The sequence below is a fragment of the Diachasmimorpha longicaudata genome, chromosome 9 (assembly GCF_034640455.1).
Source record: "Diachasmimorpha longicaudata isolate KC_UGA_2023 chromosome 9, iyDiaLong2, whole genome shotgun sequence".
Taxonomy (NCBI): Eukaryota; Metazoa; Arthropoda; class Insecta; order Hymenoptera; family Braconidae; genus Diachasmimorpha; species Diachasmimorpha longicaudata.
This window is the reverse complement of record NC_087233.1, coordinates 7,222,430-7,249,552: the sequence shown is the minus strand read 5'-3', so window position 1 is coordinate 7,249,552 and position 27,123 is coordinate 7,222,430. Positions and strand designations below refer to the sequence as shown.

At 40.7% G+C, this 27,123-nt stretch overlaps 2 protein-coding genes across 4 annotated transcripts in view; one reads left to right on the top strand and one right to left on the bottom strand.

Annotated features, from left to right (window-relative positions):
* LOC135165878 (uncharacterized) overlaps positions 1-12,244 on the bottom strand; it is a 29,834-nt gene extending 17,590 nt beyond the window's left edge. Inside the window, exons 1-14 of the mRNA XM_064127642.1 lie at positions 12,022-12,244; positions 10,827-11,785; positions 10,010-10,250; positions 9,571-9,736; positions 7,741-8,036; positions 7,033-7,511; positions 5,324-5,431; positions 4,600-4,717; positions 4,043-4,254; positions 2,965-3,051; positions 2,553-2,735; positions 2,349-2,477; positions 1,867-2,209; positions 1,283-1,490 (exon numbers count right to left, since the gene is read on the bottom strand). Of these exons, the coding sequence (XP_063983712.1) occupies positions 7,817-8,036; positions 9,571-9,659 (309 nt within the window). The 5' untranslated portion in view covers positions 9,660-9,736; positions 10,010-10,250; positions 10,827-11,785; positions 12,022-12,244 and the 3' untranslated portion in view covers positions 1,283-1,490; positions 1,867-2,209; positions 2,349-2,477; ... (5 more) ...; positions 7,033-7,511; positions 7,741-7,816. The remainder of the gene's footprint in view (positions 1-1,282; positions 1,491-1,866; positions 2,210-2,348; positions 2,478-2,552; positions 2,736-2,964; positions 3,052-4,042; positions 4,255-4,599; positions 4,718-5,323; positions 5,432-7,032; positions 7,512-7,740; positions 8,037-9,570; positions 9,737-10,009; positions 10,251-10,826; positions 11,786-12,021) is intronic.
* Positions 12,245-16,724: 4,480 nt separating this feature from the next.
* LOC135166254 (TWiK family of potassium channels protein 9-like) overlaps positions 16,725-27,123 on the top strand; it is a 127,985-nt gene continuing 117,586 nt past the window's right edge. The window contains exon 1 of one of the 3 annotated variants that reach the window (XM_064128341.1): positions 16,725-17,735. The gene's annotated coding sequence lies outside the window, so the exon portion shown is untranslated. Of the gene's footprint in view, positions 17,752-21,477; positions 21,829-27,123 lie in introns of those variants that run through there. The other 2 variants (XM_064128342.1, XM_064128343.1) reach the window with 2 other exon arrangements.

Here is a 27,123-nt window from a genome sequence, read left to right as displayed (position 1 = left end):
AGATGCTTGGGAAAAGTGTAACGGAAGATGGAAGAGGATCGTGAAAGTTGGAAAAATAAAATTGTGAATTTAAATGCAAATGTAGTACAAATCTCATATCTTAGATGTATTTCGGAGATACGTCGGGGAGAAGGATCACGACTTATATAGAGATTGAAAGAGATAAAATGTGTTATTGGTAAATGTATCGCCTGTCATCGTTTCAAGACTCGTTCGCATCAGGACAATAGCCTGTTGTCTTGAGTTATAGATAATTTGTGGTTTGAGTGATTTTAATTCAATTATGACATCATCATTATCTGGAGTTACGAATAATTACTTGTCAATTAAATTTCGAAACGCGTCACAATCTCACCGACGCTACGAAAATATATCCCCCTAAGGATAAGTGTATTATCTTGTAAAATCGGATCAACTTCTGCCATTATCAGATGTATCTAAAGCGAAGTCCTTCACCGGGTAGAATCCTTCGTTACTGAGTTAAATCCAGATAGACCACTAGAGGCGGAGTTTTTGTCGATTTTCCAAGGGAGTAAGACCGGGAAATTGATTCTCCAGGTCTCAGACTCACCCAGATATCCCCACCAAGTGCCTTTTTTTACCGACTCCTATCGAAGTGAAGTAAGTCCAAGGGAAATTCTTATTCAAAGCTCATCGCGAGTCTTTAGTGCCGCTTCTCACGTATAGTGTATTTTCTTACGAATTTTAGATTCAGCGAATTTGTGTTGTACACCCCTCCCTCCCCCCCCCCGTCCCTTTCAACAAAATGCAGTTTGAAGGCAGCCTGAAAATAAGATGAAGCCTGGACTCTTAAAGTCCCTCTCGCCCAGCGCCTCATTTTCATCGGTATAACTTTGGCCTCAGCAGCGGGTATCACCCTCACCTGCTTCAGCCGTAGAACGAACGCGAGTGAGTGCATTCCCCAAGCGCCAAGAGTTTTCAGACCACCAGTATAAAACAGAAACAATTGCTTTTTACGAGGTATACGCGAGTGGAATATGCAGGAGACTTTTGCATTTTGTTTACTCTTGTACATAAAGCACCGAGAAATCATGTTTTTGGTGGTAATATTTTTTTTTCACCCTTCAAAATCCCCCAACGGTAAGTTAAAGATAGATTCCATTATACAGGTGAATTTTCGTCCGAGAAGGTTGGGCTGAGGGAGACTATTTGCTCCAGCTAGTGTACCGAGAGCAATCTCCAGGAAGCCCTTCTGATAGAATACGAAAAGAAGAAGTTGTAATCCTCTTACCGTTTGGACCTCCTCCACTCTTTGACGTACCTGCGATTAACTCGTCGTTTGGGTAAAGTGGTTGGAGTACTCAACTGGGTATTTTCACGGGAATTTTCAACCTCCGACGTTTGAAGTGATTTTTCACCGGGAATATTGGGAATGCAGTGATGCTTGTAGAAAATGGTAATTGTTTCGTTTGAGAACTGGATCCCCCAACTATTTTCGACTATCCTCCACGAAGAATTTCCCGAAATCCCTACAATCAGATGAGTACACTGAGACTTTCCCCTTGGGTGTGCAAGAATTAATGACAGCTTTGAGAAAAGTAGCTTCCACACATGTGGATGAGACTGAACAATTCCAATCTTCCCCGGAATAATCAAAGGTGGTTTGCTTCAAACTAATCGAAGCACACCACCTTTCCCAGAGCCATAGATGGTGCCTTGGTAATGAGACGCCCCTTCCCGCCCCAACAAGAAAGCCAGCATTAGAGTTGTAAGACACTTGCACCGTGCGATAAGCAGTTAATCCATTACTGGTTAATTGAAGTGAATGTAGAATGCAAGCATCTCTCGAGGCCAACTCCCCAGTAGGTAGCTTTTTCAGCTCATGCAGTTTGCGTAAATACATACCGAGTCAGGATCCCACGCAGTGTTGATAACAGAAAGAGATGAGAGGGATGGTAGATCGAGGCAGACGGGGGAGGGGTGGATGGAATGGCAAATGCGCCAGCTAGCTGGTTAATTTATAAAACAAAGGGTAACTATAATCGGTATCAAGGGTAGCTGTGAAAGGTGGAGGGGCGTCAAGAGGGTGCAGTGTTGCCGTTGTCTGCCAATTAAAACTTGTAAACTATATGCACCCATCTCTTTCCAAGGTAGACATCCTCACACTCCAGTGCTGTTGACAGTGCCGTTGACTTCTCTGATCATTCTCCTCCCTTTAATTTCGATTTCTCATTGCCGCTTCCGTCATCTGTCCCAGTTCAACGAGTTTAATTGAAATCACCAAAGTCTGTTTACAATACTTGTAATTCGGGGGAAATTCACATGGGATTAATGCACTAGAGGGTAATTCTTTAAAAGTTTATTGCATAGACTAGCCCTATACTTACCCCCTTGCAGACCTCAACTCCGAGCAATTTCGTTGCTGGTATCAGCGAAGCCGTTATGTAATAAAGGCAGCTCTCGGCACTCGCTCGACCCCTCTTCCCTCTTCAGCTGCCTTTATAAGCTACTTTAATCTATCGTGCACGCGAATACGAAATGAGCATATAAATTTATACGAGCTATTTCTACAGGGCTAGGGATATACATACCCGACTATCCAACCTCCGTCGATCATAACCTCTCCTTCTAGTCGTCTAGTCGTGAAGCCAGGAGAGAATAGGTGGTGCACTTGCGTCATTCCTTTTCTGTTGACTTTCGGGATCTTTCGATGCATTATTCCCCCCCAGAAGTGTTGATAGGTGTACAGCAGAGCTTACCGCGTCTCAGGATGTCTGTTAAACAGGTTTTATCGGGTTGAGGGAGCAACGGAAATTCATGGCTCAGATTATGTAGTTCAATGAAAGATCTTACTTTGTTTTGGGGAAGATGGATGACTTGGTGAGGGTATTATTGGTTTTGGGGTGATTGATGGCTATTGGGTCGGATTTGGGATGAAGAAAGTAGATAGGAAAAGACAGTAGAATTGCCGGAACAAATGGTAATGAATAATGATTAGCTTACCACCTTCGTCCTTCATCAGCCATTCTTCTGATCCTCTAGTCTCCAAGTTTGGACAGGACACCTCAAGTCAACTGACAAGTTCTCTTCCTATGCATAAATCATTTCGATTATTGTCACAAATAGATTAAAAATATCTTCTGACATTCTCGTACATCCAGACATAGATTTAAAATAAAGAGCTCTGGACTCTGGATGTGAAATTATTTCATTTCGTTCATCCAGAATAAAAATGAAATAACGTGGAAGAAAAATTTCTCTCTGAAAACCAACCGACGCAATATTAAATGTTCCCCATGCAGACGGTGACAAAGAGACTCTTAATAAAACTCGATTCTCCGTTTACCTTTTTTTCTTTATACCGTTATCTCTCCACGAAATGGAAAAAAAGTGAAAAAAAATATATATATAACATGTATATAGAATTCTACGGGGCTAGAGTCAAGGAGAATCGAGGAATGAGAGAAACCTGACTTTCGTTAATCTCTCCACGGAGGAGCCCTTCGTTCCGGCAATCCGTCGGCCGCAGGAAGCAATTCGTAGTTTTCCAATCAGACGATAGGAGCCAACCCCATAGATAGAGGGAGAGAGAGAGACCGAAAATCGCGTTCATTTTCCCGGGCTGTACGCGACTCGCATTATATATCCGGAAAACCGGAAACGGTCGATCAGACCGCGGTGTGCCGAGGACGATATTCTATCTCTTCAACCCCCTGCCCTCGCCCACTCCTTCCTTCCTCTCTCTACCTTTCGTCTTCCTGGGCTATTTCCCTCATTCCCCTGTTCTTGGACTACTTTTTTCCCCCCACCTCCTGTGGTTTATAGGAGGAGAATCTCGAGATATCGTTGCTATTGTTCGCTTAATCGAGAAAACCAGAGGTGCTTCGCACCACCTCTTGCATTCTCTTCAAACCTCATCCCCGAATATTCGTTTTAACTCGCACATCGTAAAACTGTTGCTTGACACAAAAGCTTTGGCAAAAATCATCTCACGATTCAAGAAGAGATTGTTAAAAGACTCAGCGATAACAATGACTGGGGAATTTCGAAAAAATAAAACCAGAAACAAACCACATCTCACCTATCGTTTCATCTCCATAGGTCTGACCAGATCAAGGGCTCTTCCACTGATTGGACAATCCACCTTATGGAGCGGTCGCACATCCCTCAGGTTTAATAATGTCCAGCATAGGAAATTGTTCAGTTACTGAACGCTCGATCGCCTGTGTAATGTAATATGCACTGGGTCCAGTGAAGCTCGCGTGTAATCCCAAGTGCGTTTATCCTCTATACCTGTAAGTACGTTTCTCACAATTCTCGGATAGTACCGCATCGAATTCATCACAGGGAGAGTCTGCGGCCGGTGAATACGTTGTACGTTGTATATTCAGATATTCATGCTTCTATCGTGGATGCAGCTAGTGCATTCAGCAAAGGAATTCTAAACGCGAGCACAATGACTCGGTACGATTGGTCTTTGAAACGTATGCAACTGCATACTGATTCGCGGAAATATTTTCGCCGAGTGTTAGTGCTGGGCGAGAGGTGGATGACGAGATTCATTACGTAATGATTCATTAACCAGAGTTATCTGGTATTTTTGTATGTGAAGGTCAATTAAAATAAGGTTAGACTCACTCGTGTCCAGGTTTCAGGCTCCGGTTGGCTCCAGTTCGTTCTTAGATCCTCTTCATATTCTTCTTCCAAGAGCTATTTCTCCTAATTTCTTGTTCACTGAAACAAATAACATTCCAGTCTCCATTGGAGACTCCTCCGATAATAAAAACGAAAAAACGAAGATCTCTTATCTTGGTAAATCGACCACTTAGCTCTTTATAAATTAGCCAATAAACTTCATTAATGCCCAGCCGTACATCCTCACCGCTTCCTGGCTGCATCCTCTGCCTGTTGTTCTCAAGTCTCTCTCTGAATTTTATACTAGCCCTATATTTCAAGACTCTTGTCGAGGCTTCATTATAGCGAGTGCTAATTTTCCAGATAAAATAAGAATTGCCTTTTTCCCTCCTTTCTTCTATTGTCCCCAGATAAACAGCCCCCCATTAATTTCAGCCTCATTGTCAGCCCCAAAGTCATTCGGCTCATGACGACACTTTTGCGAAACTTTCGTCATATATTTTTAATATCAATTAAAGTGCCAAGTGCGCCAGTTATTTATTAGTGGCCATGATAAAAGTGACTTATTTATCACACGTTTCTAGATTGTCATTCTCAGAGTTATAGACCCCTGCTTTTTCATCGTAAACGGTAATCAAGGTCTATTCAACAACTCTTTCCCGTATATTGGAGAAGATAACGTTCTAAATTAAGATGTTGGGAGGTGCGGATAATTTAGGTGACTTACTTGATCGCTTAAGAATTCTTTCTGTCTTCTTCAGTGGTAAGAATGTGTCCAGTAATTTTTTGCAATTAAAAATCTCCTTTTATTCTCCTCCTTGGATCCCTGGTGGTGCTGCAAATGAAAAAAAAAAAACAAAATCAAATGAACATCTTTCAGTGGAAAGTACTCTTTAAAACAACAACTGTGCCTTTCCACGGGGAATAAAAACCAACGGCATCAGTTTAAAAGTTATAGCATGAATCTACGATCATAAAACCGAATGAATGTTTTATGTTCTCAATTACCGCATGTACCGGGGAATTGCATGGCAATATTCCATTCGATCATATGATATTCGGCATTAAAGGAAGTTGTCCGGAAATCAGGGGCACCATTATTTTCAATTAATCATGCTGCACATGTGGCAAACGAAGGGTAAAAAGCCAGATGTTTTTTCGAAAAAATTTAGGCAAAAATTAAGGCGTCGTCAGGTAAAGGAGGTGTTGTTGACTAGGACCCAAAAAATTCTAGAGCTGCTGCATTATAAAAATTCCAGTTATCTGCTACTATCGATAACCACTTTTTCCACTTGAAACCCTTATATTTCATCCGGTTCACACAAATGTTTACACTCATGACATATTTTTCCACTGATTATACCGCACGTTAGGTGATAAATCGTTACCGCTACCGAGAGCCCAGCGTCGTGAGAAAGTTACGAGTTGTTCTGGCAATTCGCCAAAAACTGTCCGGGAAAAAGGGTCATCCTCAAATGTGGTTGTTTTTGTTTCAATTTTTCTGTTTTTCTCGTCTCACATCCGTTGTAAAGATTTTTAAGAGTCAGGCCGGAGCTGCTGACGTTACACTCAGGGCCGGGTAGGGTGTCGTATTGGCGATGAACGTAAACACATACGAGCTACGCAGGAATAGCTGGTGTTATCAACGCGTCAGGGCTGTCGTAAAGTTTACGAGCGACTCGTGGAAGCGCGTCTTTAAAATTGCATCTCTCCGATGACTCCTGGGAGACAAGTGTCATCCTTTAGGGGTATTTGTCGCTGCACTCCAGGGGTCATACGAGGAGCTTGGGTCTTATTGGATGTATTGATTATTTGTTCAAGACGCTTTAGACTCTTTGAGTGTTATCAGTTATCGCGTTTTAAGGATTTGGACGGCTCAGGGATTTTTTTTCGAAAATTACGTGTGAAGATAAAACTTCCAAAAGTTTTATTATTAATTGAAGGTTATTGCGGAGAAGAGAAATTCATATAAAGGATAGAATGTTCGTTTTTTTGCTGCTGAATAATTGGGGTTCTGTTTGGAAACATTCTAACAGTCTTCTTTTGATTTTTTTCTATTTTCCGGGCGACCTAAAAAAATCCGTACGCCATCTGATTAATGGCTCTGCGCCCTCGCACTCAACTCCGTCAACTCGAAAAAACTTTAGATCTCACTCGCGATAGGTGTGGGTACCGCGAGTTTGTCCGACGAATTCGGAAGACGAGGGACCGAGGGAGGTAAAGATCTGTCGCGATGTATTGAAGGATCGCGGGGAGGATCTGTGAGCTGCGAGAACGATCGAACCCTCGGCGAAAACATGCGATCCATTATTCATTTCCGTCCGGCGCTTTTCCGGATTTTTCTTTTCATCTGCCTGACTATCGCGTGCTCCGGATATTTTCGGCAAGTGAATTTTGATATGTAGAGCACCGTAGAAAATACTCAGTAAAAATTACCTTTCCGTTTGGTGATGTGTAGTTTCTCCCAAGAATTTCTCTCCGGGTAGACGGCGCGCTTGACGTGGAAACTTTCTATTTGCGGGAGACTGTTAACTCGCGGCAATTTCTGGACGGATATGGAGCAGATGAAATACACAGACTTCTGAGAGAATGCAGCTCGGATGATATACATCATGGCTCTCCACGAAATCGAGGGGAAGGTGTAACTTCATTCGGCACTGTTGACAGTGGTGGAGAATCATTTCACGGTTGGCCTGGTTCCTCAAAGTAACATCTGTAGTTAGGTGATATGGATTGTAGTGACGACTAATCCAGAACTGTGTTGGCTTGTTTACCGGGCCAATTTCGAGCGCTGTTTTCTGTTTTCAAGTTGAAAATATCGTACGTGAGGGAATGGGATGTTCGATTTTCGCTGGGTCGAGGGGATACTGTGTTTTTGGTTGCCAATCAATAAATTCATTTGTGTTGCGATACTCCTAGGGAAACAGAAGCGAGAGTTACGAGAGTATTTCGAAACAATGTAAGTGGAAAATTCGTTTTTTTATCTATTCGGATTTTCCAAACTTTGGGGCTGAGATTGAAACGGAGGTGATGTGTGCTAGATGTTGCAAATATAATTGTTTTCCCGACCAATTCCATCCATGCTTCCGTTTTAGGAAAAATTCCCTCATTCTAATTTTTACTAATAAAGAAAAAATTACTCACCCGCTCCAGATATTTTATTTCGTCTCCAGACTTCATCTTGGAAACTTCCTCACTCCCTTTACCCCCAGAAGTTTGTTCAAGTGACAGGACAATTATTCTCTCCACTCCAGATGATCAATCCTATCTCGAACGAGGCAGTTGACAGTGCACTAGTATCGTAATCTATCACACCGATGTCCAGTAATTCAGTAATTAAATCCATCACTCTCCGCTGTTCATCAATTATTTTTTCAAGTTGATGCGCCTTCTCCCTCGATCCGCCAACAGCGCAATCCGCCTCGAGCTGCCGTTGTTGACTGGAAAGGTAATAACATGCCAACGTGACGAGAAATATTTAATGAAAATTACTGGACAGACAAGATAAAATGTCAGAGAAATAATATATTAATACAACACGGGGATTGAGATTATTTCTAGTCCTCGTACCACATTTTTTATGGCAAATGTCTCTCCGAGTACCTTTTCGTGAATATTTTTTTCCGTAAACGCACGCAAGAAAAGGTCCACCTCCATTTATAATCCCTATTATCCCAACCAAACCTAGTTGTATCCCTCGGGACTGACTAAGAGCCCCTACAGCCACTTCGTCTAGTAGTAATTCCCTCTCGCTTGCCACGAGAACCACGATGACTCTACCCACCCTCGTTCTTCATCTCAGTGGAGACGTGCAACATCGATAATACCGTAAGAACCCTCAAGTATATTTCATCGCCCTTCAATACCTACTACAGCCAAGTATGTGCCAATGCACAATAGGCGTGCCTGTAGTTGAACTTCCTGTGTCTGGTTGAGAAAGAATGAAAGAATACTTTCTATTATATATGAGGGAGTCTTTGCGGATGCCGAGGGTAAGGGAATTGTATTCAGGAGATAGTGATTTCCAGGGCCGAGCCTTTTTTTATATATTTTAACAGGGATGATGCATTATCCAAATGTTTTCCTCGCGAATTTTATCGAAGTTAATTTCATTGCTGGCATCACAGTACAGCCCATATGTTTTTCAATAAATAATGCAATCATTCCACACAGTTATCTTTACCCCTTAGGAACATCCTGCAGTCCATTTACGTGAAGAAATTCCCACCTGAAAATTGATAGGATCAGTATCGCTGGCACGAAATATCGAAACTGTATTTCTCGAGCGTCAGCTTCGCTGGAGCAATCCACCGACTATAACAAATTTAATGATACATTAACAACATGAAAAACACTGAAGGGCACTTTTTTTTCCGCTGTAGCCGACAATTCACGGGGAGAGGTACAGTGTATGGGTTTGGTATGAGACTTGTGAGTGGTTTCTGTCTTTCTATGCTGGAATGCTCTATAGTCCTCCTCTTTTTCGAGTTATAACGGCTAAAGTTTAACACTTGGGATATGTACCTTACTTTCATCGGATTCTTGGCGCGCTCACACTTGCAAAAACTTCGCATTCGGGTGGCGCTGGGTCCTGCCAAAAATTTCAGAAGGGGAAACGAAGAGTTTGGAACGCTTTCTAACATTTGCGGTGCTGGGCGAATCATTATATATTTGACTTAAATATTTATATCTTCTAATAATCAAATTTTGTGAATTTTCGCTTCTGAATGGAGCATTGTTTGACTTTGTCGCAAAATTCCTATCAAACCTCCGTAGAATTTGATTTTCATCCGTAACAGTACAACATTTCACCCTAAATGGCTTCCCATAAACTTAATTAACAACTCAATAAACGTTCAGAAATCATCTACTCTTCCATTTCCTCGAAGAGAGGAATAACATTCAACTTCTTCAACGAATGAGACGTACATTGAGGTGACTCCCTTGAGAAACATAAAATGAGGTTATACATACAAAGTTTGGCGTAGTCGAATGAGATCCCTGCACATTGGATCTCGGTTGGTGAAAAGCTCAGGCACAAGTCTCCTAACCGTGTAGTACATGTCTAGTTTCTGTTTGGCTTGTTCCAGACTCAGCTTCGTATTAATGATGAAGTGCTCTAATCTCTTCTCGGTTATATCTGCAGGGCATGACAAAAAGACAAGCACAAGGCTTTCACGAATATGACAATATTCCTCTTATACATTATTACCACTTGCAGATGATACATAATCAAATTTACCGCGAAATATGATATAAATAATCGGCATCGCAATCGTGGCTGAGGAATGCGGAGTTTAAATTTGGTAATCTTGGAGTGAAGGGCCGTTCAAGTTACGGAAAAATGTAATTTTTACAGGAACTATGTCTCTTCCTATGGGGAGAGTGAAATGAATAACAAAAAAAATCGTACCGTGATAAACGAAACGTCGGTATTACAACACAGGGCGCCCTTGACACTGTGATTATTTATAGCAATGAACGGGGGAATTCGGTTTGGGAGAGCCATACCACCCGTAATTCAGCAGTCTCCGAGCAGTATTCATCGGTCCATGGGGAACATACTATCATGGGGCCTAATAAAGGTCGTTTTCTTCTTCGATACCTCCCACAAATCCCGGGAGATCATCCCGCACTCAGGATTCAAAGTGCTCCTGCGAACCAAAGAGTTGAGGGTGCTTTAATAATTAATTGAATAATCAATGGTTTTTTACTCCACACGGATCCGCGGAAGGGATAATGGAATATTATTATTCAATCAGTCATTGCAGTTTACTGTGCAATCCAACATTGGTGCATCCGTTAATTATTCATGAGCGTTCGGTATTCGATTGGGAAATAAAAGTTAATCACAAGTATGAAATTATTAATTTTATCATCAATGCTAGCAATATCGCTGCTGCGTGATCGATTATGCGTGGCCTGTTGAATAATATGGGGCTGTAATGATTAGAGAGAAAAGTTACTAGGCCGTGGTGAAGCTTCGGAGAGGAATTCTCGTGTTACCGCGAGAAAAAAATCCAGTTCTGGAGATTTTATTGGGTTGACCGTGAATTTTTCCCGGAATTCTTGTGGAAAATGTCCAGACCTCCCCTCCCCCGACATTTTATGGAAAACCCGGAGAAAATTGGTCTCGAAATAATTAATTTCTTTCAACCCATTGTCCAGAATATGGAGAAAAATCTCGGTTGGTGGCAGGAGCCACGTTCAATACAAATTTACGCACGTACCGGACTCTCCATTTCAATGAGCCGCACGCCAGTGAATGTCGCGTCATTTCGATATACTCCCAATGTAAACTCATCATACATTCGAGACGCGTCGAACCGGTGAAGTGCCGGTAGATTACGGTCTCACTTTTATTTCGATTGTTTATGGCCAGCGAGATACCCAGCTGGAAATTTTTCGATGCTCGGGATGAAATTTCTTTGACTGAAAATAAAATGTCTTCAATATCTATCAGTAGAATATAATGCAATCTAATATCGTGCAATATAATACATTAAATATCAATCCACTCAACTTTCCCGGCGAATCCCTCAGAAACGTCCTCAGCTTCGTACGCCCCCAGCACAGCTGCCCCACCTGCCAGTGAAAAATGCCTCATAAGCAATTCGATAATAATTCAATAATAACTCCAAGTGAACTCAGAATCATCTGAATAATATTCAAGTGGTTGGACTCCCCCTTCATCCCAGTTTCTCCACTACTCCCTGTATTTCCTGCACCTCTCCGTCTTGTTCTTCCTGACACTCGCACTGTGACAGCGTCTCGCGAAACAAATTTTCTAGAGTTACTCGAGGATCCACTTATCGCAGGGGGGGCCCTTTTCACTCTATTTTTTTTCTTTCTCTTCTCCACGCTTTTTTACCTCCTCCTTTTTACTCTTTTCGCCCACGAGCTTCCACTCTTCGTCACGATCCTCTCGAGACTAAGCGAACGTCATGCGGTTGCACCTCACAAAACGTTGTTTCTTTGTCCCCCATTTCTTTATGTAAGTTCACTTTTGATGGTTTTTGTACGCCATTTAATTCAACCAGTGAGACGTGAGAGTTATAGTAATTGTGCACGTGGTGGCTTTGCTGAGGACGAAGGTTATGGGGCTATGATCACACGGATTTTCATAAATGTTTGACCGTGTGAGGTCATTTCCATTCCTTCGAAAATTTTGATTTATGATGTGTCAAATCTGAAGACGAAATCGTAATGTTTTAATATTTCTTTTCCCCTGATGATTTCCAATTTTTTTCCTCGTGCATAATGACATCATTTAATAGCAGATGAATGAATAAATTAATAATAGAAGAACAAGAACATAAAATAAAATAATAATTATCCATTGAAACGAAAAAACAGTAATAAATTGAAAAGTAACAATACGAAAGTCTCCCGTCTAAAGAAGAACTAACACCAGGTAGTACTTACCTGTCGCGGGTAGCATTTCCTCATCCTCGGGGTTTGGTATTCCGTGTCACTACCGCCTAGTACATCCTAGCTGTCTCCGCTCCTCCTTTTTCAACTGCGACTCCACTGTACATCCCCCTCATTCCTCCCTTCATCCGCCCGGTGAATTTATGTCCCCAACCGGATAGCTGGCGCACTCCGCGTCATGTTACACATGCAATTGCACACGCAATTGCACAATTACATTGGAACTATGTTAATAAAAATTTCGCTGAATAAATGACTCCCTCTTTATTTGTACTTTTGCCATTTCCGGGAGGGAAAAAAATCAGCGGGACGAGGGAGGTAGTGAATTCCGGGGGAACGTGACTTTAAGTTCCAACTTTCGCGTAATCTCCCGGGACTTTGGCGATTGTGGAAGAAAAAAAAATGAGAAATGAAAATTACAGTGATTCAATAGTGCGTGGAAAACAGGTCAATGGTGGCCAGCGTTGAGACACTGGGGTTTATGGGAATGGGGGACGCAGAATGCACATGACGCGGAGAGTCCGTTGGAGTTGTTTATTTTATCTGCTTTATTCTGATGGAAAACTTTGTGAAATGTGGAGAGAAATTCTCGAGATGAACTGGGAGAGATCTAGAGCGAAGATCAGGAGAATTCTGAGGTGATGGATTTTTGGTTGAGTTGAATATTATTCAAATATAAATTCCATGACTCCTGGATGACCCCATAAATTCTCACATCTTTTTATTAATGAAAAAATTTCTTTTCCCAATAAAAGCAAATCCCTCGCATTAGTTCATTACTTTTAAAAACCAACATTGAAGTTTTTATTTCTCGAAGATATAAATTATCTCTCTCCTTCAACTTTTAATATCCGTAGCCATTAAACGTCTTAATCAGATGCTCAAGTGGATGAACGAGTGCTACCCCGAGATGGAGGATTCCTCAAGGTATTCAAACGACGTTTACATATTCATGGATGTATAACAGCTCCCTCATCATGGACAATCCTATACACCTTGACCCTGTGTCTTCATTTTCCCCTAATGTACCGCAATATAAACCGACCGAGGGTGGGACTAAAAACGTGACTATCATGGCCCTCGGACGAGTGATAAGCGAATGAGGAATAATGGAAACGCTGTTTGTCTTGAGATTACTGTGGCAATGGTCATTTGGGTCGATGACCTTCTGACTTTTATTATCAACGACGGTATTCAATCTCCAGTTCTGGAGACCGAATGGGGTAACCTCGGTGATGCTGCTCGTGAGTCTTGGTGGCAACGGGAGAGGAACATCTCTCATTCATCAGGCTTCCCTGGGGCGTGGACGGCGGATAATAAAAAGTAAGGAGGCAATTGGAGCAATAATAAGAAAACTAATCAGAGGATATTCGAAGAAAATTTTTCTCTAGAAATTTTTGTACCAATTGGGATTTTTAAAATCTTGTTTATTCCAATTTTTCATTAAAAAGATAGAGATCCCCCAAAAACCTAAAAAACCCCATGTCTTAATGTCTTAATTTCAAGTCCTAAAAACTACTTCAATTAAGACATTGAGACAAAACATTAAGAGGGTACACAAGCGTGTTAATAAGGGAAGAAAAGCTGTGAACTTTAAACTTCTTTAATTACCTACTTTGTCTGCTGAAGCATCATGAAGTAGCTTTAATTCTCATCGCCTCTGGCAATATATTTTTCTACCGCAATGACAAAGCGTAAAATAAATAAAACTGAAGGGTTCGCTCACTGGTCAAATGGATTAAAAATCCAGACGATTATGAGCATGAATAATCCATGAATTCATAGGTGCGTTCCCTGAAACGAAAAAAAAAAAAATCCGGATTTTCAAATGATTCCGGGTGTTGCATAACCAGTTCAAATATTTTTTGATGTGCGAATGAATTTATTTACTGGCATTAATTGGCTGTAGTGCAATGTTTTTTTCGCCAGTTCAATGCACAAAATGATTTCACTGGGGCTTCCCTCCCACCTACACCATCAACCCCGCCATTTTCTCTATTCAACGAAAAATATTTCCATATTTCAATAAAATCGACAGTCCAACCGGAGGATGTCGTGACAAGTATTAAAAGATTATTTTAATAAATAATTCCTACCGTACCTTTCTCTCCTCGTGTATTAAAACTATTTTCCCCGAGTCGTTCAAGTACATTGACACCTGTGCTTGACGTGCCATTTCCTAAAGATGATAAGAAAAATCCTGTGGATGAAGGTGCCCTCAGTGGTTTGATAGTCGTCGAGTAGTGACTGTAGTTTCTGTGACGATCAACTCGGAAACTCTCGAAGCGTCCAGGGTCTTCTCTCCCCATCGGGATCAGCCAAGTTGAATCGAGCGACCGGGCCAAAGAGAAGCCCCGGCAACCGCTCGAGGATATTTGGAAAGACGTATAGCGGACATTTTGATCTATTGACCACGCCGAGTCGAGGGTCTTCAAAGCCTCAAATCCGGAAATTCATCCGATGCCTTTCGCCCTTTTCTCCCCTTTCCGGTGCCCCCTTTCCCTCAATACTTATTCTTTTCCTCATCACGTTTCGCTGATCGAAACGCATAACGAACAATGAAGCAATCCATTCCAGCCGAGAGAATTCGAAGGGTGAAATAGCACCACAGCTCGGAGAAATTGTTTCAGACGACGATTAGATACATAGCCTTGATAATGGTGCAGTTCAATCTGCATTCGTAATGACGGACGAGTAGAAGGTGACACAGGGTTTGACCTCTTGGGTTCGTTGCTGGTACATTGGCCATCTATTAACCCCTCGGGCCAGTAAAACGTCCACAACGTAGAGACTACGTCACGTGAAACGAGCCAATGGCAAGCCCTTGGTCATCCTCTAACGAGAAATAGCCACGTACGGTTTCTGTGCGTTTCACGAGTCACTTCTCTTAGTATTCCACTATCAAAATGCTCTTACCTTTTCCAAGGGCCACTCACGCCTTCTGCAGTTATTTTAGTGTGTGTCCTCAAGTCACTGACGAGACGTAGCTGCGAATGAATGTTCCCCACGTCTCGCTGAACTCATGTCTATCCATGTGGACGCACATCAATTAAGCCAATTTCTCCCTGACTTTGCTCTTTCCACTGAAGCCTGTAATCCACCTGGAGGAATAATTCGATCAGGACTTTGTCTTTCCAAGGGTTCTTTTGTTTTCCAGGATTTTTTGAAAATTAAGAGGCTCACGTGGAGCTCTTCGTCATTGTCATCTAACCAAAAAAAATAAAGTGCTCTTACCTTTTGGATGGAAGACTCAGCTCACGTCTCTCGAAGTTACTTCGACCCCCAAAAGTGCCAACAGCAGTCACTAATGCACAAACGTCCCTCACGTCTCACGGAATAGGCGTATGTCCAACTGGTCCAGCGTTGATTACTTCATTTTCTCACGGACTTCCCTCATTCAGGTAATCTCCATGTGATCCAACTGGTAAAACAATTCCTTCAAGACTCTGGAATACCACAGGCTGTCCTTACCGTTCACATGTGGATATCCAGGATTTTTGAGGCTGGAGGGGTTCTCCTGGGTGGTTCCGAAGACTTCTCTCTGTTTTTACGATCAAAAGACTCTCACCTCCTCAGAAGAATACTCAGCTCTCGTCCTCGCCCAGTTATTTCCGTCTCCAAAGTGCCAAGAGCAGTCAGTACTGCATAAACGTCCCTCACGTCCACCTGGTGACTCACCAATTACTTAAATTTCTCATTGACTTGACTCATTCACTTAATTCCCTTGTGATCCAACTGGTGAAACAATTCCGTCAAGACTTTGTGATTTTATCCGCTTTTTATTACTGTTCGCATGTGGATGCAGTTGGAATTCTCGAAAATGAGAGAAAAACAAAGTGGGGGAAGTACTGCCGGGCAATTCGAAGCAATGGGATGTGATTCAGTTCAAAGGGCAGGCATCGATTGTGTATACAGCTGAGTACCTATGTACGTTTATGTGTGCGGAGACTGCATATAGGGACCGCAGGTAACCGGGATATGGGTGAAGTTATATTGGTTGAACCCCTGACACGATAAAAGCGAGATTGCTTTATTTTTACATTCACCTTTTCGGGAGATTCGTTCATTTTTTCCCTCCGAGAATGCCTCCCTTTTTTGGATTTTCGAGTAATGACACTGGGGAAAACAACTCCGACGGGGCTCCCTGCAACATATTATCGAGAGAGGATACTCTGTTATTATAGTTTGCTTTTATCGTGAAGGATTAGAGTCGATCTGATGGGACGAGTGGGACTGGACTATACAAGAGACAATTTGTGATGGATTACCCGGACAAATAACTTGAGTTCATTGGGGTCTGGCTTCTGATTGATAGTCTAGTGTTCACGTGTGTAAAAATGTATCGGTGGATTATAAACAAAATTCAGGAATTGATCTTTCGGGATTGACGCTTTGATTATTTTTTCAATATCCATTTATCAAAATGTGGGTCATTTTATTGCATCATTATTATTATTTACTTAATTTAACTTTTTATTTTCATATTTTTTTAGGGGTTTCAAGTGGGTTATGGGTAAAAACGAGCTAATGGAAAATCGATCCGGTTTATCACCTTTAAAACTTACATTTTAATACAGCGAATTCTTGGAACACGTCTCGACTCGAAACTGTTTACATCTCGCTCCCCTTCCAAGTGTCCGTCTCGTCCTTCCCCCCCCTTCGATTGTTCTCTCGATGTAAGTACGGCTCGTATAGTTCAGTTTGGATCCTGCTGTGTACGGTGTCGGTCGCGGTTTTGTATGGGTCCAATTCGATCGCGGAAAATAATTATTGCGTCGTTTCGAAGGGATGGGTTTTATTATTTTGTAACAGTGAGTAGTGGTGAGTGATAAGGGGACTCATTGGTATGTACGATGATATAATAAATTAGTTTTTTATCTTGTGGAATATGGCGATCGCCTAGAATTTACATTTTTCACGAATATTGAGAATTCAAGGGTGTGCTGGGTAAAATCGAGCTAATGGACAACAGAGAGCACGTTCGGTGCAGTCAAAAGTTGGGAATTAACACGGTGAATGATAATTCACCGTATTAGAATATAATATAATTTGATTTTATGGTCAAAATCGACTGGATTCGAAGGTGTTTACGTCTCCGGTGCCTTTCCGAACGCTCGCTTGTCCGACCCCCACACTCGCGGCTCGCGTCACCGGCCTTCCTTTGTTCTGCGAAGTAAACGCAGGGGGGGGCTCAGTCTGTATCCTGCCGTGATCTGTGCCGGTTGAGTTGTTATTTGGGGATAATTCTATCGCGGAAAATAATGATTACGTTGGTGCCAAGGGATGGGGTTTATTATTTCGGAAAAGTGAGTGATAAGTGAGTGATACGGGGATTCATTGGGACAATATATTAGGCGGTATGGACACTGGTACAACGCATTAGGGGGTATGGATGCTGGTACGACGCATTAGTCCTTTGTTCTCGAGTGAATATGGCGGCCGGCCACGGCTATTCGCGTCTACCAAACGTTCGTTTGTTAATCACCAATTGACTCGATTACATGTGATTAATCCAGAGGATCGGAATCATTCTATAAGTGTGTGTAAAAAAAATCTCTAGTATTCAGAAAATGTGTGTGTGTGTTTGTGAAAGAGATATCTGTGAAGTGATTTTTTTTTTCTAAAAAAAAGTGAGTGGGTGCTTCGGCCATCATTGTTGGGGAGGTGATGCTGGGATCGAAGCTTCGAGATGCAGTTTGGCGGGAAAGGTCAGTGGCGTAATACGTAAGTCATGATAAAATATACGGTTGAATATTTTCCGAGTTTTTTTTGCATGGATACGTAGTCCGAGATCGAGGACCCTCGAATAATTTATAATTTATTTATAATATTTTATAATATTTATAATTTAATAATTTAATAATTTTACAATTTTATAATTTTTAAAAATAATTTTTCGAGGCTCGCCGAATTTCGGAAGATAGAATCAGCAAGATGGAGACTGAAAAAAATTTTTTTTTTCAAGTATATGCCTTTGCCATTGAGTTATTGACATAATTATTTCTTCAATATGTCTAGAATGTATATAAATATTTTCGGGAAAAAAAATATTTTCCAGTCTCATCATACGCTAAAGATTCATAAAATGCTAATGGCAGATGATTGAGTCATTAAAACAATGATCCATCGTGACAAGCACTGTAATATTGGAATAGAGCTCTTGAAATTCCGAAAGCTATCGAACAGTAATCCCTGTAATCACAGAAATGGAATTTGAACAGTGTCGTATACCGTCGAGCTAATCCAGTCGGGTTTGTTCCAACTCGGCGGATTTAATTATTCTAATTAATGAACATCCCCCATCAACTCTAATTAATAATCGATTCAATGGTATCGTCCATTGGACGATCTTTTTTCCTGTCTCTAGTGCTGGTTAAAAAAATCTCGCGTCGTAAAGTGAGTTTCATTCGTCAAACAAGGAGGAAAAAAATTTAATTAATCAATCAATAAAATTCATTTAATTTTATTTGTGAATTTTTTGTGGACAATTCCATAAGTTTGTGTTACGTCAAAGTTCCATTAAAATTAACTGACACTTGCATAATTATTGTCTTACGTTCCCACAACAATTAACGATAAATTACACTCGTTCGTGGATTATCAGAATAGTTACGTTATTTTTGCTAAATATTTGCCTCCGCGAGGAAATCATCCGGGAGTTTTTTTCCCCCCATTGGGATTTTCGCGTGTGTCATTTTGCTGCATCCCCAAGTCCATGAGTTATACCAGGATAGTGGCCCCGCCTCTATTACAAAGTATAATGCTGATGTTTTATAGATATACATCGCTGTTGTTGCTGATGTCGCTAAGCCGAAGGAAGGGATCAGGACGCTGTCTTGCTCGCCCTCCCTTTGGTTTTGCATGACAAACTCTCCACTGACCGATGCACCTTTTTTTTTTCCTCTCTCTCTCTCTCTCCCTTGGTTGACTCCCTTTGTATACTTCGAGTGCTCTTGCTTCTTCCTCTTCCGGTACTCGAGGTACGAGTACTCATCTCTCTTCTTCACCAACGTGAATTTACATGACGTAAATGAAGGACAATTTAGAGTGTCTCTGGACGGGGTTTTTCAGCACGGGATCGATGCTATTCATTATGAAATAGGGGAATTAACAGAGAGAAAAGCTCAATAAAAATTACCGTAAACGTTTGATAATTCTGAGTCAAGTGGTGTTCGTAAAGTCAACTTTTTTAGACGACTAGTAATATATTATTGTAATTTTTCTCATATTTTTCTTTTCGCGTAGACAACAAATCCCTGAAGGAATAAATTCTGTCCCCTTGAATTAAATATTCAGATAGAGAGCCCTTGGACCTATTTCATTACATAAAAACTGGACGTTTCGGTGGTGGATTGGGAGGGGGGGGGGGTGAAATGAAAGGAAAATAAATTTAAAATTCTGTTGGTTTGTGAAATCGATATTTCTGTGCCAGACACAAATGCCTCCCGTGCTGATTCTAAGGATCAAAGCTTTGTGCCGGTTGTATTGGCCTTATTTTACTGGCTACGTCATATTCAATTAGTGTGATATACAAAAGACTTGTCTAATCTCTTTGTATAATTGCGTGTACCGATGTCTTGGGTTGGTTGATCTCCTGAATTTGAGGAATTAATTGAAATTATAATTCCAGTCGGTTTATTCGTACTGCATTTGTGAGTCAATGAGGAATAAACTTTGGCAGGGAGCGGGGGGGGGGATGGGGGAAGAGAGTAATGCGATCGTTAATTTCATGAAAAAAAATATTTAAAAAAATATAGAATAAATAAAAGAAATAGAATATTTTTTATTAACAGAACGAGCGAGTTTTTGGAAATTTTACATTCAAGGTTTTGACAAATGGACGTGAAATTAATATTTGTATCTTTCGGAAAATTTGAAATGTCAATTCCACGTGATGAGATAAATGTTGGGGCAATATAAAAATATACTACAACAGCCGGAAATCAAAATCACTTCACGAATAGTGTATACCATTTATCTTTGGGCTCTAAGACCCGAGACGGTGGGCAGACTTGGACGTAAAGTGGGGAAAGTTCTCCCCCTTCGAAAAAAAAAAATTAGAACTATTAGGAGAGGACATAGAAAAGATGAATGAATATCGAGAAAGAAAAAATCGAAGTTGAATGAGTTTGGGTGAGGGATAAATTTGGGAAGGAATTAGAAGTCATGAGTGGGAGAGGAAAATGGTGATGGGTCTTCCCATCATTCATTGGTCTTTTGTTAGATCATTAAATTTTTTTCTAAATTTTTCAATTAATTTAATTGAATCTTTTTTTTTCTAATTCTCTTGAGTGCAGCCGAATTCTCTTACCACTGCAATGGAACCCCCTCCCAAAAATCGACCTCTCCTCTGGAACCATCGATCCCGATTTCACGGTCACTCCCGCATACCTCCCCCTCATTCCTCAACCCCCACAACAATAATCCCTCAAATTCTGCTGACATTGACATTACGTTTGTTCACTGGTCCAATCTATCCTTCAGAAATCGGTGTAATCGAATAATTTCGATTAATAACAATTATCCTCATAACCCATCGCTGTATTTCCATCGATTTTCGCGCAACCCTTGGCCGACCGACGCACTCACTCGGCGTGACTCGATGTCCTTCGGGTTACCTCGGCTCTGCAATCAAACGGGGGTGGGGCTTGCAAGCTTTCGCCGCGCTACACCGGTTTATTCGACGCTCGGCGGTCGACGTGCGCGTCTTCTCGGAGTAAAATTCCCTCATTCACGTTGTCAAATGTAACGTATTTTAACGACCGGTCCAGTGTCAATTAAAAAGACTAAACAATTCATCGATAATTAATCGTAATTAATGACGATTAATCTTTGTCATCAATTAATTCAACCTTTAGAATTTAATTTTCCAAATTAAAAAAAAAATCGTAAACAATTGTTTAGCCACCCACATGCGAGTGCTTTCGATTATTTCAAATTTATTTCATTTATTTTTCTTATCAATTTTCATCGGTAATTAAATTTCCCGCGAAATTCGCCAGTTCCACGAGGATCGTCCGGGGACTGGGGACTGGCGAACAACTTCACGTGGAATCGAATTTTCAACGAGTGAAATAGAATATCTCGTGACTAGTTTCGTGCTATTGTATCTTCGAGATTGAAAATACAGAACTGGAAATTTCATCAAAGTTTGATAATAATGAGATTGTAAACTCGTGCATCAAGTGGAATATACTCAGATTATTCTGTTGTCGCATGGAATAATTGAGAGGAATTCACCGGTTGTGTGTCGGTATCACAAAGTTTATCGATTTCAAGAAAATTCAAATTGTGAATTTACGCTGGGTAATTGCACTCTGCTTAATTATCCAACGAGCGGGGGATTTATGCACCACAATAAGGTGTGTGTTAGTTTACGTCTATGTGAGTGACCGAATCAGTGGTTTTTGGGGATTGGGAGGGGGGTGGGAGGGAGGGGGCATCCTTTGGTCAACGAAAGCCAATTCCACTGGGGGTGACTACCCGGAGCCACGGGCTTCCTTGTCTCAATTCTCTTCAGGTTTTTTTTTTCTCTTCTACCGGTTTTTTTCATTATCCAACTTTCGTGACTTCAATTAATTAACGTCAAGGGCCGCGGTGTCAAGTGTTGAGTGAGTCTGTGGAAGATACTTTTCCGAACTAATTAAACTGAGTTCTTCGGCTCTTGTTGGATATATTCTTGGGATTAGAAAAATTTTTTTGGGATATTCGGGGTTGTCTTGGTGGGGGTGGTGATTAGTGGGGTACGTGAAGAAACAAGGGAGGAATTTTTCAGTGGTTTTGGGGGTCCAGAGGCTAGTGGTGAGTTGATAATATTCTGTCAAATTTTTTAGGTTTAGACAGAGGGCAATTTATTTAAAAAATTCTGGGGGGAGGGGGGCGGGTACATAGAGAGAAATATTTGATAAAAATTTCTAGAGCTGGAATCACTGGGGTTTGGAGGTTGTATTTGATTTTCAGGGCCTAGAAATGGGATCCATTTATTCAAAAGAAATTTTTTTCTGTCGCTCTTGACACATTTTCTGTAGCAATAAATTTTTTCGCATATTTTGATTCAAATTCTCTGGATTATTTATTCGATTTTTGATACCATCGAGAATTAATGATCATTTTTATGTTCATTTGGATTTTTTGGCCCTATGTCGAGTGATTATATCTGGACGATGAAAAATAACACACGAACAATGTCACATATTTCCATTTTTATCCTCCAATCCTCCGGAGATTTCCGGTGTTTCACAGATTGTGATTACCTGTCATACATTGTTCCAAAAAAAAAAAAATCCGTATGCATAAACTCACGAGGAGGATTTATTCCAGTGGATTGTCAGATTGTTATTTTGAATTCGTGAAAAATGGGAGAATAACTATGAAACATGGGAATTTGTCAATTGCATTGTGTGGATTGGAATGAGGTGGGCAGTTTTCGGGAAAATTGACTCTCTACTCCTCTATATTTGGATTTACTGCATTGAGGACTAATTGAAAATTAATTACTAGTGGAAAATCTTTGCGATTATAGCTTTCATTTGAATAGCATATGGAATTGTCTGTAAATTTTAACTCCCTCTTCGTTTCACCTTTAAACTTTCCAACCCAACCCCTTCCCTATCCCTTTAGAGATAACCAAAAGCCCATAAAAAATGAGTGCATAGACCCTGGAAAATCGAATGGGCGTCATATGTGTGTGCGCAACGAGCCGAGGCGTGATTGAGGAAAGTAGGAAGTTGCCTTCGTTTGTAGGTACGACTCAAGGAACTGTAGGGGTGAAAGGGTGAGGGTGGGATTCAGCATCGGTAGCGCGGGCGTGCCAAGAACATTTCGTAAGAGTTACTGACGACGCTAATATCGGTAATACCAGGGGCTGAAAACCTGAACTGGTGCACGTAGACCCTAACACACACACTGATCGTCCCTTTCACCCCCTACTAACCTACCTCAGTATTCGAGCTCCACTGGAATCTCTCCAACGCGGATATACCCACAGAAGGGGGAGGGAGAGAGAAAAAAAAAAGCCTTTATACCCCGAACCCTCTGTACTTCCGCATTCTTGCCAATGTTAAAAAAGCCTTGATTTCCGTTGAACTGGATTTACTGACTTCAATAAACCGATCGGGCTGTATACCCACTCTGATCGAAAAACGGCTTGTTGGGTAGGGGGGTTGTTGGATATGGGGTGAGAGGGGTTTTCGGGCCACTGTTGCTTTCAATTGAGCCAATTGTTCTTGGTCGTAAATTACAATTTTATTTATTTGTTGGTGGGGACAATAGAGAGGGGGAATGAGGTTTATGGTTGTGAGGGGTTGAAGGGGGAGGTACAGGTTTATGATGTATGAATGGAATTTTGTGGGTGGCAAGTAGGAACGATTTGAGAGAGAGATTAAAAATTTTTTGTGATTTTATCGTGGGCTTCATTAGGGAAAATTGGGGTTTATAAAATTTATACCGGATATCATTTTTTTTTTAATCTGAAAAAATTAGTATCTCGAGCTAATGATTTTTATGGATTGATTGTTCGGGAATTATTTCAGTATAAATTCCACTGGTTTTTCTGCGGATTCAAAATAGTGATTCCATTTCAACTCGTAAAATTTAAACAATAAAAATGTTGTAAAATGTTTGGAAAAATGCTTTTATCACGTATTGTGAGGTAAAGACTTTGCCAGAGGACCTGCTATAAAAAATATCAATGCCAATCTTCCTACTATGCCGTTCTACCCCATAGTTCTCCATGAAAATATCATACTGTAGAGATGAATACAATAATGGACTATTTTTTTTATGGGAAATTATTTCGAGTTCAACAGAGGAGCGAGACTATATGGCTCGTTAAAATGAAAATGGTGCATTGAATAGAAGAGGAAAAATGGATTCAGTGTCAATGATTGAAAAGGAAAATATAGCAATAATAGAATCATCTCCATTGCCGGGTACCCCAGTCCCTTCATTCTCACAACCTCAATATTCAATACCATTATCATTCAATAGAACTGATATCACAGTGATCCCCTAGGCACACTTATCCCCCGTAATATGACCCTGAACATCCGCATTTCGAGAGCGATAAACGCACACTATTCCCAGATCGCAACCCTCGACTCGAAATGTTAGAAAAAATATCTAACGGTTATTGTACACATGATAGTTGAATTTTCAATAAAAATATGGGTACTCACGGTCAGATGATAATGAAATTTTACGGTGAGAGAAATATTCAGTAAAAATTATAATGAAAAATTTTTTTTTCCGGGGACTTTTAATCCTGGAGTAACAATAAATTATCAAATAATTGAAATATGGAAATACAGTAGAATGAATAGAAAAATTTCAATCTAGTTGTGTAAAGTGAATAATTTTCCTCAACTTTTTCATTCACGTAGCAGTTTTTTTTTATCGACCGTGACGGGCTATTCATTCACACTATTATAAAACATTGACTCACGTCGTCAATATCCAGCTGTGCGGCGAATAATTGTGTCCCCCAGTCAAAACAATTTTCAATTTTTCGTATAATAAAATGTGAGCGTGTTTGAAATTGCAGTTTAATGCCCCTTCAGAGCTAGTTATTCGGCACTTTTTTTTTGTCCATTGCCAGGGGAATTGCAGACAAGTTGAAATGACTTTTTTGCTCCCGTTAATTAAAAAGTAATCATCGAATATTTCGAATGGAGTTTCTGAAGTGATTCATCAATTTGTTAGGGAATGAATATTATCGATGGAAATTTTGTTGAATGATGAATGAGGATAGGTTGGATATTACGAATCTATTACTTTAGAATAGTTGATTTATCGTGAGTCAATTTTTTTTCCCTTTGACAGTCCTTTCAATTATTCGAATGGCTTCAATTTATTAGGGAATAAAATTCCATCTGAGTTATTCAATTGTTGGAAATGTTCCTTTAACAAGAAATTGTATCATTTCAGAAGTAGAATATTTTCATGAAGAAATTCGATGGAGAATGAAAATCACTCAGATTGAAATGAATGAAAAAATAAGAGAGAGCTTGAAAATTTCCAGAATAAAGATAAATATGAATAAAAGTCTGTGTCAAAAGGGAATAAGAAAACTAACGTAAAGAAAATCTTGGAGTCGTTGTTGCGGGTCTGTGACATCGAGCCAATTTTCCTCAGACGCGAGACGCTCACGTCGAGTGTACGACAAACAAGTGCTTTTGAATTTTTCCTTCCACTTTTATTTTTCAATCCCATTAGCCAGAGAGGCGAACTGACCTCCTTCTTTCGCGCTTTACTTTCCAAGTGAGCCCCTGCGATGCTGTTGCAATTTGGGAAATTCGTTTTTCACGCGTTTATCCAGAACAATGAACTCGTAATGGTTTAGTAACCGATGAACGGGAGAATGAATTGATGACAGGGAAAAATTATGAAAATTTCAACTCTGTCGCTTAATTATATTCGCGAAATAAGGCATTAACCATTGACAGTTCTGGGAAAAATTTGCTAATATTCAAATCAGAAAATTCTTCTTGAAATATCAGCGGCCCAAATTCACTCAGGATAGTTTCGCACGTTATCATGAAGTAGTTAAGACTTGGAGAAAAGGGAAGGGGAGAGGAAAACATTTCAACGAGTTTGCGAAAAAAAAGCTGCCACAGCTGAGAGGTATGAGAGGTGTTCCGCAAAAATTTCCGGAGCGTCGACGAGTTTTCATATCGGTGGCAAGAGGACGAGTACATCCGTGCGCGAAATTACGTCCTGACCGTACGACGAGAAATGGAGCGTTGAAAAGTGTTGGGATAGGTGGAACGTTGGGCCGACGTGTGTGTGCCGGTACCAAAGGATTTTTAATATAAAGAGGTCTTGCGGTGGGGTACATTGGTGAGGAAGTTCTTGGGTGGCACACGGTGCCGTATGCAGAGGAACCGGATAGACTAGCGAGGTAGACACGTTTATGTGGAGAAAAGGTCGAGAAAAAAATTTTTTTTTTAGGTGCAAATGGGGAGAGAAAATACTCTGACACGCGCCCTGTACATCGTTATCATGCATGCATGCGTCAGAACCTGGTCCTCTTGAGGGGAATGAATTTTACAGCCCCGGGACATCCTCAACTTTAGCTTCAACATTTCAACGGCATCCACTTACACGACCTTGTGTCCTCAGATTTTTTTTTTTTGGTTATTCGGGCGCTGACCCTTCTTAACGAATTTACGAGAGATGGTGGGAAAAGTTGGGTAATTAGGGAGTTGCTTGATGAATATTCCGGTCGATGGTGATGTTTATGGGGTATTCTGTTACAGGGATTCAGACTTTGAGGGGAAATTATGGGATTTTTATGGGAAGTTACGCGAAATTGGATGACCAGAACTTCCAGCGATTTGAGAATTTTTAGGGGAATTTTTCCTCCATGTTGATAAAAAAAAACATTGATTAAACAAGTAATTTGATAGATGAAAAAAAGACTTGCTCTCCCCGAATGAATTAAAATTTCCATTATTATTTCCCACCCCCCTTACCCCTCCAGTAGAATATCTATCAACATAAATTAGAGTAATTGAATCTGTAATATTTATTTGATTTGAATAATACGATTTCTACTCTCGAATTCCACTCGCAAAAACAATTGAATTCCAATTAATCTCAAAATACTCCGGAATTTCCGGTGTACACAGGGACACTGAAGGGTCTCCAGCACGGAAAATAATCCAATTGGCTCTAGGGTGTATTGAAACTAATTAAAGGCTCACTCATGTTTCCAGCCCAAGAGCCAGAAGAAAATTGCGCTTTCCCGGAAGGGGTGAGGGGGTGGCGGTAGAAACTGGTTGACATATTTTTTTACCTGAGTTATTTCTTTTTTTTTTTTTCTGAATGTGGATAGAGATCGAAGTCAATTATAAGTTTGCTATCCCTCACTGGGTTCTCGGGTCCTGGCTTTTCCAGGTCGTCAGGATCACGTTGCCTGGAGGATGCCTGAGTGCTCCTGGGACCACTGGAGATGCACTTGGATTAACGAACATCCTCGGATTACCCGGGTGTTAGTAGGGAGAGTGGAGTACGGGAAGGGAGGGAAGGGTAGCTCATGACACTGACCGGAGAAAAAAAAATTTGATAAAAATTACGATAAAATGTTTAATTGCTTTC